Source organism: Mustela nivalis (assembly GCF_964662115.1).
Source record: "Mustela nivalis genome assembly, chromosome: 9".
Lineage (NCBI taxonomy): Eukaryota > Metazoa > Chordata > Mammalia > Carnivora > Mustelidae > Mustela > Mustela nivalis.
Genome location: NC_139028.1, coordinates 113,930,789 through 113,944,068, shown reverse-complemented (window position 1 = coordinate 113,944,068; position 13,280 = coordinate 113,930,789). Strand labels below are relative to the sequence as shown.

At 43.8% G+C, this 13,280-nt stretch overlaps 1 protein-coding gene across 2 annotated transcripts in view; it reads right to left on the bottom strand.

The window, feature by feature from the left end:
* Positions 1 to 12,261, bottom strand: part of PACS1 (phosphofurin acidic cluster sorting protein 1) — a 142,189-nt gene extending 129,928 nt beyond the window's left edge. The window contains exon 1 of one of the 2 annotated variants that reach the window (XM_082748456.1): positions 11,440 to 12,261. In XM_082748456.1, coding sequence (XP_082604582.1) covers positions 11,440 to 11,789 — 350 coding nt within the window. In that variant the 5' untranslated portion in view covers positions 11,790 to 12,261. The remainder of the gene's footprint in view (positions 1 to 11,439) is intronic. The other variant, XM_082748457.1, reaches the window with a different exon arrangement.
* Positions 12,262 to 13,280: the final 1,019 nt, after the last annotated feature.

The following is a 13,280-nucleotide window of genomic DNA, read 5'->3' as shown; positions in this document are numbered from 1 at the left end:
TGTGAAAACAATGTAAATGATGACTAATGTAAACCAGGTCTATCATGGGTCAACAAATATTATACCATCAAATTCACAGCTTCACTGACATTACCCAGAGATGTTATGGTAATGATTTCTATGAATATAGATGCTCAAACATTTTACATTGTTTCTCTCCATAACAAATCAGAAAGGCAAAATAAATAAATAAATAAATAAGGTGTACTCACTTAAAAAAATTTTTTTTAAATTTTTTTTAAAGATTCTTATTTATTTATTTGACCGAGGAGAGAGATCACAAGCAGGCAGAGAGGCAGGCAGAAAGAGAGGGGTAAGCAGGCTCCCTGCAGCACAGAGCCCCCAAGGTGAGGACCCTGAGATCATGACCTGAGCCGAAGGCAGAGGCTTAACCACTGAGACACCCAAATGCCCCTGTAGTCACTTTTTAAAAACAGGGAAAATAGTGATTTGCTTACCGGTAATCAAAACAAATCTAACCAAACAGTAAATATAGGCTTTATTTACTGATCCACAATTCTCCAAACCAAATGCAAAATTTGACTTGTATCTCTAACTCCATCTTCAATAGGGTTTTTGACTCCCTAAGATTTTGGAAGATTAAACCCCTACCCAAACTCACCAACAATCCCAAGCAAACCAAGAAGTATGTAAAATGTTCCTTCCTAGTTCCAGAACACCACAGCTGTGAATTTTATGTATTCTGATGATACTATCCATTACTCTCAGCCGTCATTTCCAGAGTCCATTCATTCTTACCATATTTGATTACCTGGGTTTTTTTAGCCCATGGTCTATTTAAAGCAATAAAGCAGAAAGAAGGCATATTGATAGCAATAGGGAGAAATAAAGACAAAAAAAAAAAAAGCAAACACATGAATTTAAAGTATGTAACACATACCAGTCTATACTCTTCATTTTAAGCCCTGATGTTCACCATGAAGATACCATTCATCATGATAATCCACACTTGAGAAGTTAATCTGTGTTTTACATATTCTTAAAGAAGAACCAGAAACATTTAAATGTATCTGTAGATTTCCAACTAAAATGGGGCAGGGGCATCTGTGTGGCTCAGTCAGTTAAGCATCCAACTCTTGATTTCGGCTCACGTCATGATCTGAGAGTTGTGAAATTGAGCCCCACAGTGGGCTCTGTGCTCAGCTGAGAGTCTGCTTGGGATTCTCTCTCTCCCTCTCCCTCTGCCCCTATTCCCCACTTTCTCTCCCTCTCTAAAAATAATAATAAAATAAAATGGGACAGTGAAGTCTTGGTGTTAACTAAAGGAGAAAATTAACATACATACACACACACACACACACACACACACTCAAATGTTTCATGATAGGCCTTAAATGTATTATCAGGTTTCTCTTATAAAAATAAAATAGGATTTTTTCATGGTTCCAGACGTAAAAAGGAAAGTTTAAGGAGATAAGAGAAAAATATCAATTCCATTTAAACCCTCATTTTCTTAGGAGTCACTTAGCTTTTATTAGTAATAAATGGCTAGCTGTAAACCAGTTTAGTTGCTCTTCTGGCTGCCAAACCAGAGCTAAAGAAGTCAGCAGGTAGAATAGGGAAGCTGTCAAGTCAAATTGGCTCAAAACAAAGTTGTGGTTTGCAGGCGGAACCTGACCCATGTCTTCCGTTCATATAAGCTGGCAGGATGTAGAAACAGGATCCCGATCCAGCCACTGCTTCAGAAAACCAAAATACTTTACTCTGACTTTAAGCTTGGCGTTTGGCAGGATCTGTGTCTAAAGTGAACCCAAGACCTTAGGAAGGTCCCACTGAGCAAATTATATATCAACCAAGTTGCCCTGACTCCAGAAAGAAAGCAGTGTTTAGAGGGGTGTCAGCAAGAGACAGAGAAGCTGGACTGGCAGTAAACACAGCAAAAGAACAGTAGTAACAACTATTATTTTGAAGTGTTTTCTGTGTACCATGTAAGCATTTACTTGTATTAGTCTCATTTAATCCTCATAATTAATGAGAGGTAGGGACAGTTAGGCCTGTTTTGCAGATGAGAAAATTAAAACATTAGAGAAGTTAAATAATTTGCCCAAATCACTAAATGGTAAACGACAGATTCGGGATTCAAATCCTGGCTAATGGGCTCCAGAACGGGCAGTTATAGCCACTCTGATGTTAAGTTTCTTGGTATCTATAATTTGGTAATAGAGCAGCATTCTATAATTCCAGTGTGACAAAGCATAAACATTAACTATTATTTGTCAACTACAAGAACCAGCCAGGGCTTGAGGACCATCAAGTTTAAAGAGAGAAATCGTTCTGGTGTCAGATAATCATAAGTCATGAGACAAATCCCAAATCTACCTACCTCTAAACACAGTTTTTAAGGCTACATAGCCTTAAAAAAGTGCATTCATCTCACTCGGCCTTGATTTCCCTTTCTAGGAAAGGGGTCTCAGTACTTGCCTCTGAAGGTTACTGTGACACACAGTAAATGCTCAATTAGTCTGGTTCACTTCATTCAGGTATCAGCTCAAATGTCACTCCCCCAGAGACCTTCTCTGCCTCCCCCACCCCCCGTCCAGAAGAGCCCTTCCACCAACTTTCTCAATTCCCTCATTACGCTTTATTTTTCATCATGGCATTCACTCATCACCCCTTTATTTATACTGTAAACATATAAAATAAATACCTATTTATTTATACTTATATTACCTAAATATAACTATTTGTTTATTATCTGTCTCCCTCTACCTGAACATACACTCTAGGAGAGAATGAATTTTGTCAACTTGTTTGCCACTGTTCCCCCAGCACCTACAGCGGTGCTTGGCACACAGAAATAGTCAATAAGTATTTGCTGAATGTAAGAACTGTGTATAACAAATACTCATTCAACAAGCATTATAAATAAAAAAGGTACTATTCCTTTAATAAACATATTCATTGAGTACCTGTAAGGTAACTAGTAAATGAACAGGATTATTTCAGATGACAGTAACAAATTGCGAAGATTTATAAACTCCTAGAATGTAACAGGCAGGGAAGGGTAGCTTTCCAAGGTGGTAGATTAACTGAGACCTGAATGATACTCACAAGCCAGCCACATGATGAAGTGGGGACAAAGCACCATTCCAGGTGCAAGTGCCAAAGCCCAAAGGCAGAGGTGACCACGTCTAGGCTCTGCTTCCCAGAACCAAGCAAGCACCGTGGAGAATGACAGAAGATAAGGTCAAAGACAAAGGAAGGGGTCACATCTTGAAGTCTTTCCTAAGGCATGAAAGGGGTTTTATTTTATTCTATGTATGATGAAAAGTTATTTGACAGTGTCACTTATCTTCACCCATTAGAATATATACTTAGGAGTTCAAGGAGACCAGCTGGTCTACAAACATTTGCTAAATGAATGAACTGGCAAGATTATGAAGAAGGGAGTGACATAATCTGATTTTCTTTTGAAACATCACCCTGACCTGCTACTAGTGGTTACACTCCAGGAGGAAACTAGGGTGGCAAAAGATGGGCAGAATTACAAACAGTAGAATGCAATGTGGTTTGAGAGGTACTGTAATACAAAGAAACGGAAGGATAAAGCTGCTTGGTAAACCTTGAAGCCATTTGGTGATTTTAAACAGGAGACAGGAAAAGGTCAGTGAGGAGGAACAAATAAATGACAACTAATATCCTAAACCGTTTGTGTTTTCTATACTATTTTTAATTGGTACAAAGATTCTCTACCTCACCTATGAAAAAAGGAACAAAAGGAAAACTCGAGAGAGAGAGACACACACATACGCAGACACAAAATGTTTTGGAGAACAACTATAAGGAAAAAACACCTTTTTATGTCTAAGCACAACAATCAGTATAAATTTCTCCAGGGACAATTCATAAGTCAGTTACATCCACAGTGTGACCTGGTGGAAATCTTGCTCACAGGAAGATTCGGAGAGGCAAGCTGTCATTTGGGAGAGTTACACAGTCCACAAAGAGAGGAACAGGTATATTCCTCTAGTAGGAATCAAGTTTTAAAACATTCCCTTCATATCTACCTTTATCTGTATTGAGTCACTAAAAAACACATAAATTACAGCATAATTTCTAAGATACTCATCACAGTTCTAAAATTTTTTTTTTGCAAAAATATACTACAGATATTACCTAGTGTCATGTTCACAGAACTAGAAGTACTGTAAATGCTGAACGAATTTATCTTGGAGTTGGCAAGGACCATTGACCCCAAAGAGAAAAAAGGAAGGCCAGTATTCAGGGTCAGAAAAATATGTGAAGCTACAGCTAAACTCAGAGATTCTTACCTTGAGTGTATCTTAAATCACTTTACTATCTAAAAGAATCTATGTAAATATTAAACAAACAAATAAATAAATAAATAAATGTGCCATTTTCAATACTACTTTGTCACCCACCTACCACAAGGGAAACAGTGTCTAGAACATTCCCCACTCACCACATTTACTATCAATAAAAAGGAACAAGCAATTCTAGAACCAAGAAAGGAAAGTAATGAGTTGATTAAAACTTTAGTTCCCCCAGGTCTTCATCCATTCAATATGTACTTTTTTTTACAGCCTTATTGCAATATAAAAATTGTAAAGTTCACTCCTTCAAGGTCTACAATTAAGTAGAGTAGATATGTATTTTTAAATATATATATATATATATATTTTTAAGATTTTATTTATTTATTTGACAGAGATCACAAGTAGGCAGAGAGGCAGGCAAAGAGAGAGAGAGGGGGAAGCAAGCTCCCTGCTGAGCAGAGAGCCCAGATGCAGGGCTCGATCCCAGAACCCTGGGATCATGACCTGAGCTGAAAGCAGAGGCTTTAACCCACTGAGCCACCCAGGTGCCCCTTAAATATATATTTTTAAAACAAAATTCACCGGTCTGTTCTGCAATGCATGTTTATTATATAAAGTTGGAAATCATCACAAAAAAATAAGGACCAAAATTAATACCACATATAATCTAAACATCTAAAGTCATTTTGTTTTTTTTAACATTTTTATTTATTTGAGAGTGAGAGTGACAGCAAGAGAGAGAGAGAGAACAAGTCAGAGGGAGGGGTAAAGGGAAAGGGAGAAGCAGACTCACCACTGAGCAGGAAGCCCGACAGGGGACTGGATCCCAGGACCCCAGGATCATGACCTGAGCCAAAGGCAGACGCTTAAGCGACTGAGCCACCCAGGCGCCCCTAAAAGCCATTTTAGAAATAATGTCTCCAGACAGTTTTCTCAATAGGTATTGACTAAGACCTAAAACTGTGGGAAACAAATGGTAGGCAAGCACCAGGAAACAAATTCCCTACCTAAGAAGTGAGCAGATTAAAAGGTAAAAAACATTTAAAGGGGAACAACTAACAGAAGAAAACTAAGAGGTCCTTGAAATAGTGAAAAAAGGGACATTTAAAAATAATCTGGGGGCGCCTGGGTGGCTCAGTGGGTTAAAGCCTCTGCCTTCAGATCGGGTCATGGTCCCAGGGTGCTGGGATTGAGCCCCGCATCGGGCTCTCTGCTTATCAGGGAGCATGCTTCCCCCTCTCTCTCTGCCTGCCTCTCTGTCTACTTGCCATCTCCGTCAAATAAATAAATAAAATCTTTAAAAAAAAATCTGGAAGTGGACAAAAGTATTCAACTTAATTAAATAAATAAAGAGAAACCACAGATAGTAATACGAGAAATATCATGGTTAGGCAATTTTCTCTTTAGTGTTATCTAGGGATGCCTCAGTGGCTCAGTTGGTTAAGCGTCGGCCTTCAGCTCAGGTCACAATGCCGGGGTCCTGGAATCAAGTCCTGTATCGGGCTACCCACAGACCCTGCTTCTCCCTCTACCTGCCACTCTCCTTGCTTGTGTGTTCTCTCTCTCTGACCAACAAACAAACAAACAAATAAATAAATATAGTGTTATCTAAAAGAACTTTCTGTGGTCCTGAATGTTCTAGATCTGCCTTGTCTAATACGGAAGCCACTAATCACACGAGACTAGTATGACACGAAATGTGGCTAATACAACTAAGAAAGAGAATTTTTAATTTTATTCAATTTTAATGAATCTTAAATAGCCACACACAACTAGTGGTTACTGTATTAGATAGCACAGCTTTAAAGATAAAACAGCTTACGATGTCAAGATTTAACTGGATGTCAAATGGAATGCTTTCACAAACTGTTTTCTGGAAGATATATAAGCTAAGTAACAATTTATCTTCATTTCCTGGCCTTCTCTACTGCTCTTCTACTCTACTTCTCTACCCAAGGTAGAGGTCACATACAGGTCTGTCTAAGCAGCTCCCTGAGCTGTGACTGTAGCTCTTCTCTGGTTTATAAGGTAAAAGAGAATGCATCAGGGTTTCTAACCAGACAACAGCCCTGTGAATGGCAGGAAGAGGAAAATACTCTAGAGTTGGTGTCTAGGCATTAACATCTTGATTCTCTAAAACCATCCGAAGCTATGCTGCTTACTCTTCCAACTAGGCCTGGAGAAGGGTGAATTCTGTCTGCACGTGCCAATCTAAAACCAAACCATCTCACTCAATCCAGCCCAAGGGGCCGCTGAAAGACATTCTAAGACCGACCAACTTCAAACTCTTTTCTCAAGAGCCCTAATACCACTCTGAACCCACACTGGAAAAAGACCAATTCTTATGAGCATTGCCACAGCTACCTTGGACGCCTAAAGTACTCCCAGAATGTGATGCCACAGATGCAAGCCAAGCCAATTTCAAATTTCAGAGGACGCACTAAACCCTCAAGTCCAGGCCAAAACAAAACAAGCTTCCTGGGTTGAAGCAGGGAGAAGACACAGCCCATATTCTTATTTGTACCTCCCTCAGGCACACTGAGGCAAACACGCACAGTGACAGTAGCAGCTCATTGGCTCAGCTAAGGAATTGGAAAACTAGTTTAAAAAGAAATCACATAACCACTAAGGTACCCAAAAGATCTGTAAATCAATACATGTAAAACAGACTCTGTGAAAGTCATTCTCTTTCTGACTTAAGGAATCTGAGCTTCCGCAGGGACAATGGATAATATTACCCTGATAGAGAGGATATTCTATTACAACACTCACAATGTGAAACTCAAATCTTCTAAGATACGAATATGCTTTTAAGACTTTTAATGCTAGGGAAATAGCAGAAATTTCACCATGTCTCTCGTATTTGATCAATTTCATTTACTTCCTATCTACATTTAAGAAGTACTTCCTCCTACAGACCTATATGTTCTATTTCATATTTATTTCAGCCACATTTTAGAATGAATGGCAAGTAGAAGTATTCCCAATCAATGGATTAAAAAACCAAGGTTTGGAAGAGGTTGTCTTGGCATATAATAAGAATAGAAGGATAATATGTCCTGGCTTGCCTACTGCTTTTGTGGTTAGAGGGGCAACTCTCCCTAAGTGTCCTGATGAAAGTAACACTTCTGCTGCAGACTAATCATGTCAACCTAGCCATGGCCACCTCCTTTGGTTCTAATAGTTTTATCGAATAAGGCTTAACTCTGGAATCCAATTTAAAAAAAAATGTGATCTAAAGAGAAATGTGACTGACAACTCCTGAACTCCTTTCCTAAGTGCTCACACAGGTAAGGACATGCAAATGTACTTTGTACTCAAAGACAAATGTGATACAGTTTGTAAGTGATACAGCAGAACACATTTTATCTCCCAATAATTGGTTTTATGCTACTGAGGAAATTCAGTACACCTGTGAAATTTAATAATTTTTCTGCCTCCCCTACTGAAGTAGCTCAAAAAAAGAAAAGAACTCTCTTTTCTCAAAAAGAGAAAAGAACATCAGGGAAAACGTCACCATACAAGGACCAAAGAGAAGGGATCAACAATCAAACTCTAAAGCTCTTCCCTTAACATCAAGCAACATGCCACCTGTTTATAATGTCACCACACCACTAGCCAATCCATGGGCCATAGTAGAGGAAGAACTACTTAGTATGGAGAGAAAACAATGCCAACTTCCAAAGCTGTGAATTTCATGAACAGTAATAGTAATAGACCTATACCGGCTTGAAACAGAATCTTAAAAGCCAACTGTATTTCCCAGTGATTACCTCTGGAGAGCGAAAACAGAGACATGGCTGGGGGCTTTTTCCTTTAAAATGTCCATCTTTTGGGTGCCTGGGTGGCTTAGTTGGTTAAGCAACTGCCTTCCATTCAGGTCATGATCCCAGAGTCCTGGGATCGAGTCCCGCATCAGGCTCTCAGCTCCATGGAGAGTCTGCTTCTCCTTCTGACCTTCTCCCCTCTCATGCTCTCTCTCACTCTCTCTCTCTCTCTCAAATAAATAAATAAAATCTTTAAAAAATAAAAAATAGAGACGCCTGGGTGGCTCAGTTGGTTAAGCAGCTGCCTTCGGCTCAGGTCATGATCCCAGCGTCCTGGGATCGAGTCCCACATCGGGCTCCTTGCTCCGCAGGGAGCCTGCTTCTCCCTCTGACTCTGCCTTCCACTCTGTCTGCCTGTGCTCGCTCTCGCTCGCTCTCTCTCTGACAAATAAATAAATAAAATCTTTAAAAAAAAATAAAAAAATAAAAAAAATTAAAAAATAATAAAATGTCCATCTTTCTGTACTTCTTGAATTTCTAATCATGGACATGTATTAATCTTTTAATTTAAAAACATGCTGGTAAAAATGTCAATGAATCAAACAATTTAGTTATTTTAAAGCCAACTGTAAGTATTCTCTTCAGCCACATAAAGTTAAAAAAATATATATATATATAAAGCCTTAAATCCACAATCATGTTTACATTACTTAAGTGCACATATGTTACATGCTTGTGTCTCATTTAAGTTACAAGAGACAAGAATGTTAATCCTAGGCTATATACTGAATGCTGCATACAGAGTACACATTGCCAATATATTCTAAATAACATGAACAAGCAAATAAGGAGATCTCAAATTAACCAGATGACTCTAGTAATTGGAAGGGCCAATAGCAGGATATTTTCTCCCCACAGGGTGTTATTTTCCATCCTGCAGATAAAACAGCATGCTCCAAAGAGCACAAGTGTTCCACAAGGGGCTGGGAGGCACAAGGGTGATAGCTGAAAAACAAAGTTAACAGGACAGCTGACAATCTCAAGGATTGGTTAGTAGACATGACATAACCGCATGATCCCAGGAGGTCGAAAACAACAAGCAACCTAAAGCCTCTCACACCAAGTTAGTGTAATAATTACCCATTTACTCAGGATGGTAGGCTGTTTCCTGGGCTAGTAATTTATTACATGGACTTTTTAGTGACCAATAGGTGTGGAAAAAAAAAAATCAATGTCAATCAGTGATTTTATTTATCTCCCTCTGTTGCACAGCAGCTTCTTCCCTGTTGGCTCAACGCCTTGTCAATCTAACAAGCTAGAAAAGGCAGTTGTCCAACTGTCACCAGTCAAACACAGCAACAGATATGAAGGAAGCATGTATTACTAACACTGAACCAATGCAGGAAGGGGTACAGTGTTTTTATGTTTGAAAGAGGTAGATTAAAATACTTGGACTATAGATGGACCTACCTAGAAAGAGAGAAGCCTGCTAAGGACCATTACATACTAAACTCCCACTTGAGTTTGGTGTTGTGCTGGGCACTGGCCAAAGCAAACTAAGCTAATGTGGCTTCTGATTACCCTAAAGGAAAGACAAAAGAAAAAAAAAGTGTAAGTCAGTGAAGTGAATGCTGAAACAAAAAGTAAGAGGGGTAGAGCATGAATGGAAGACAATTAGCATTATCTTAAAATAGTTTCAGATGTATACTCTGCAAACAGCAATTCCATCCCTACATATAAAGAAACCAAAAGAAACTTTTGCAAGGCACCAGGAGTCCTGGACAAAAATATTTAAAGCATTACTATTCCCGTTAACAAACAAAAAAACAACATAAATATTCACCAAAAGGAGAATTATGATGTATTCATACAATGAAATTCTATCCATTAGTGAAAATATTTAAAGTAGAGCCACTATATTCCACAGACGAGTCTCACAAGCTGAATGCTCAGTCAAAACCCATGAACACAACTGAGTTAATCCACAGAACACACAGTGTGACGGCACTTATATAAATTTCAAAAACACTCAAAACTAAAACATACTGTTTAGAGGTGCAATCATGCATTAAAAATATTTTTAAAAGACAAGGGAAACACAATTTAGGATAGTGTTTGCCTATGGGAAGTTGGGAGTATGGTCAGGACGGGGCACCCTGAGGCCTTCAACATAATTTATAATGCTCAATTTTTTAAGGTGAGTCAAGTATAGACATGTACTTTTCATCATTTTTGTAAAATACCCTATCTAGGAGGGGTGTGTGTGTGTGTGTGTGTGTAATTTTGTAAGCAAGAAATGATTCAAAATAAAGGGAGGGGGAGATAAACAGAGCCAAGCCTGGAACTAGACGTTACTTCCTAACCCCCACTTAAACCTCCATCTACCCAAGCCTGGGCTAACAGAATAAGGAGCGAGTCCAAAACTCCAAGGCAACAGAATGGGTTCAGTTTAGAGGTGACAAAAAGATCACCTCCAGGCACTTTCCTGGGCTTACTAGGTGAAACCAGCTCCACAGTGTCTGTTCACGGGGTAAACTGTAAAACACTGCGCACTGTCCCCAAAGAGTTGGAAAAAGAAAGACTGCTTTCCCAATACAGAAAGAGAGAACATCACAAACTCACGCATATTTTACCAATGAAAGGAAAGTCCCCAGATGGTTCCAACAGACAGAGGAATGGACTGAATTTAAGTAACAAGGCAGTAATTATATGTAGTCCTCCAGGGCTAGGAGAATTTGTGACTAGCTACTGGGGAGGAAGGAGGGGATGAAAAATACACTTAAAGACACACTCAACAGGACTTTTTTACAAGAGCACAGAGGCCAGGACAGAATGTGTGTGATCTGAAGCCCAAATGAACGTGTGCGTATTGAAGACTAGAAGCCTCAAGGATTACTCTATGGGCTTTACCTGGCAGAAGGTGACAATGAGTCTGGCACACGCTTAGTATATTGGGAAATAATAATATCAAAAGACATCTATACCGCATCGATGTAACAAATGTACAGCCCACGGGCACCAACGAGCCAGGGAAAAGAGTCTGTGACATTCGCAGGGAAACTGACCATCAGGAAGGCCGGATTCGGTCAGATCGACGAAGAGAAGGCCCCGGGCTGCGAGTCCAGAAGGCCCCAATCGGGGAGGGGAAAAGGGTGGTCCCGGGCCAAGGCAGAAGGTGGGGCTGCCAGGAGAGGGCGGGGTCCCCGCAGGAGGCGTCCTGGGAGGCCCGGCAGGGGCCAGGCCTGGCAGCCAGAGGGTATCCAGGGAGGGGGCGCTCCCTTGGGCGCTGGGACGGGGAGGAATGAGAAGCCGGGGGCCTGTCACAGACCCGGCCCTGCGGCCCCGAGGGCCCGGTCCCCCCGCCCGCCGCTCACCTGGGCACGCAGCTGGACGAGCTCCGGTCCACCTCCCAGGTGGCGTACAGGTTCATCTGCACTGGGGCGGGGGTGCGGCCTGGCCCCGGGCCGCCGGGAGGCGCGGAGCCCGAGGCCACCGCGACGGCCATGGAGGTGGAGGTGGACGAGGACGAGGAGGAGGCGGCCGCCGCCGAGGTGGACGAGGACGACGAGGTGGCCTGGGCCAGCTTGGGGGGCGTCGGCTGCTGAGGCGTCGGCTGCTGCGGCGGCTGCTGCTGTTGCGGGGACTGGGCGACCCCAGAGCCCCGCTGGCCGCTGCCGCCCCCGGCGCCTCCGGGACCACCGCCCGCCCCTCCGCGTTCAGCCATGGCCAGGCCGGAGGTGGGGGGCGCGGGGGTTACGGGGATCCGGGCGACGCCGAGAGGACGCCCAGCCTTCTCCCACCGCGGCGGCGAGGGATCCACTCGTCTCCTCAGCCCGCCCGCCCGAGCGCGCGAGCGAGCGAGCGAGCGAGCGAGCGAGCGAGCGAGAGGCTGCACGCACGCGCGGGGCCTCTCGGCGCGCGGTCCTCGCGCTCGCCCGCCGCTGCCTGTTGCGGCTCGCGCCGCCTAGACACTGGGTGGGCGTGTTCGGGGGGGCGGGGAGCTCGGGCTGGCGCCGGCCCCACCCAGCGCCGAGGGGCGGGGCCCGGGCTCGCGCTCGCGCCCCTGGCGAGCTTGTGGGCGCGCTCCCCTCGTTCCCCTCGCTCCGTAGCTGCCCCGGCTCCCCCCGCTCCCGAACCCGGCCGGACCTGCCCTCAAATCCGCGGCGCGGGCGGCAGTCAGCCGGCCCGGCCCTCCCCTCCCCCTCTCGACTGCAACAGCCAGGCCAGCGGAAACTCCGCTTTTCCGGGGCGCGGCCCCGGCCAGAAGGGGGCTGCCGCGGGAGCGCGCCTTGGGCCCTTTGGATCCCCAGAGCCGAGGCAAAAGCGGCCGCCGGCCAAAGCCCGCGTCACGCCAGCCCACCTGGCCCCCACCCCGCTGTGCTGCCCCGGGGTTTCTTCACGACCTATGAAAGGGAGCCGTGGCGACCCCAGGGGACGGCCCGCTCGCCTGTGGGCCGTGAAGTTTCCTTCCCTGCCTTTCTCCACCATAGACGTATGGGCTCACGGACCTACAGTCCAAAAGGCCCTGGCAAGGGTGAGATCTAAAGCTAAGCGCTGGCCCATCCGGAGCCACCCTTCCTCCTTTTCTTACCTACAGCTCCCCTCCCCCAAAGCAGCATTCTGGAGTTCCAAGGCCCCCCATCCCTGCCCTCAATTTCTTTCACCTGTAATGTTTCCCCTGCTTCACTGTTTAATCTCTAACATCCTACTCCTCCCAAGACCTAGCTCAGTCAACGCCCTCCCACACTACCCCCGCCCCCATCCATCACCTCCAAAAACCATCTTGAAGCCTCCTGACATCTGCACCTTGGTTGGTGCACTTAGGGCAACAGCAGTAGGTCTTCTCAGCACCCAGCAAATGCCCGTTGGGCCCCTGAAGTCCCAACCTTGTCTCACCTGTTGGGCTGACTTCTAGGGACCAGAGGACTTACACAGAGAAAGCAAGCCTACCTCCACACACCCACCCACACCTAGATACTAGGTGACTGAAAGCACTCAGTTCATGTGAGCGCAAAACAATCTCGATTTTGAGTTGTGTTCTCTCCCAGGTATGGACTCAGGACTCTTCAGGCCACAGGTCTATTAGGAAGGCCTGACCTGGCCTACTTCCCAAGCCCACTGCACTTCCTCAGCCCAGCCAGGGTGTTAAGCTGGCTATTTTTAGTCCCCAAGGACAAAGTAGTAAGGTCAAACCAGACCTAAAGGTACTTCCCGG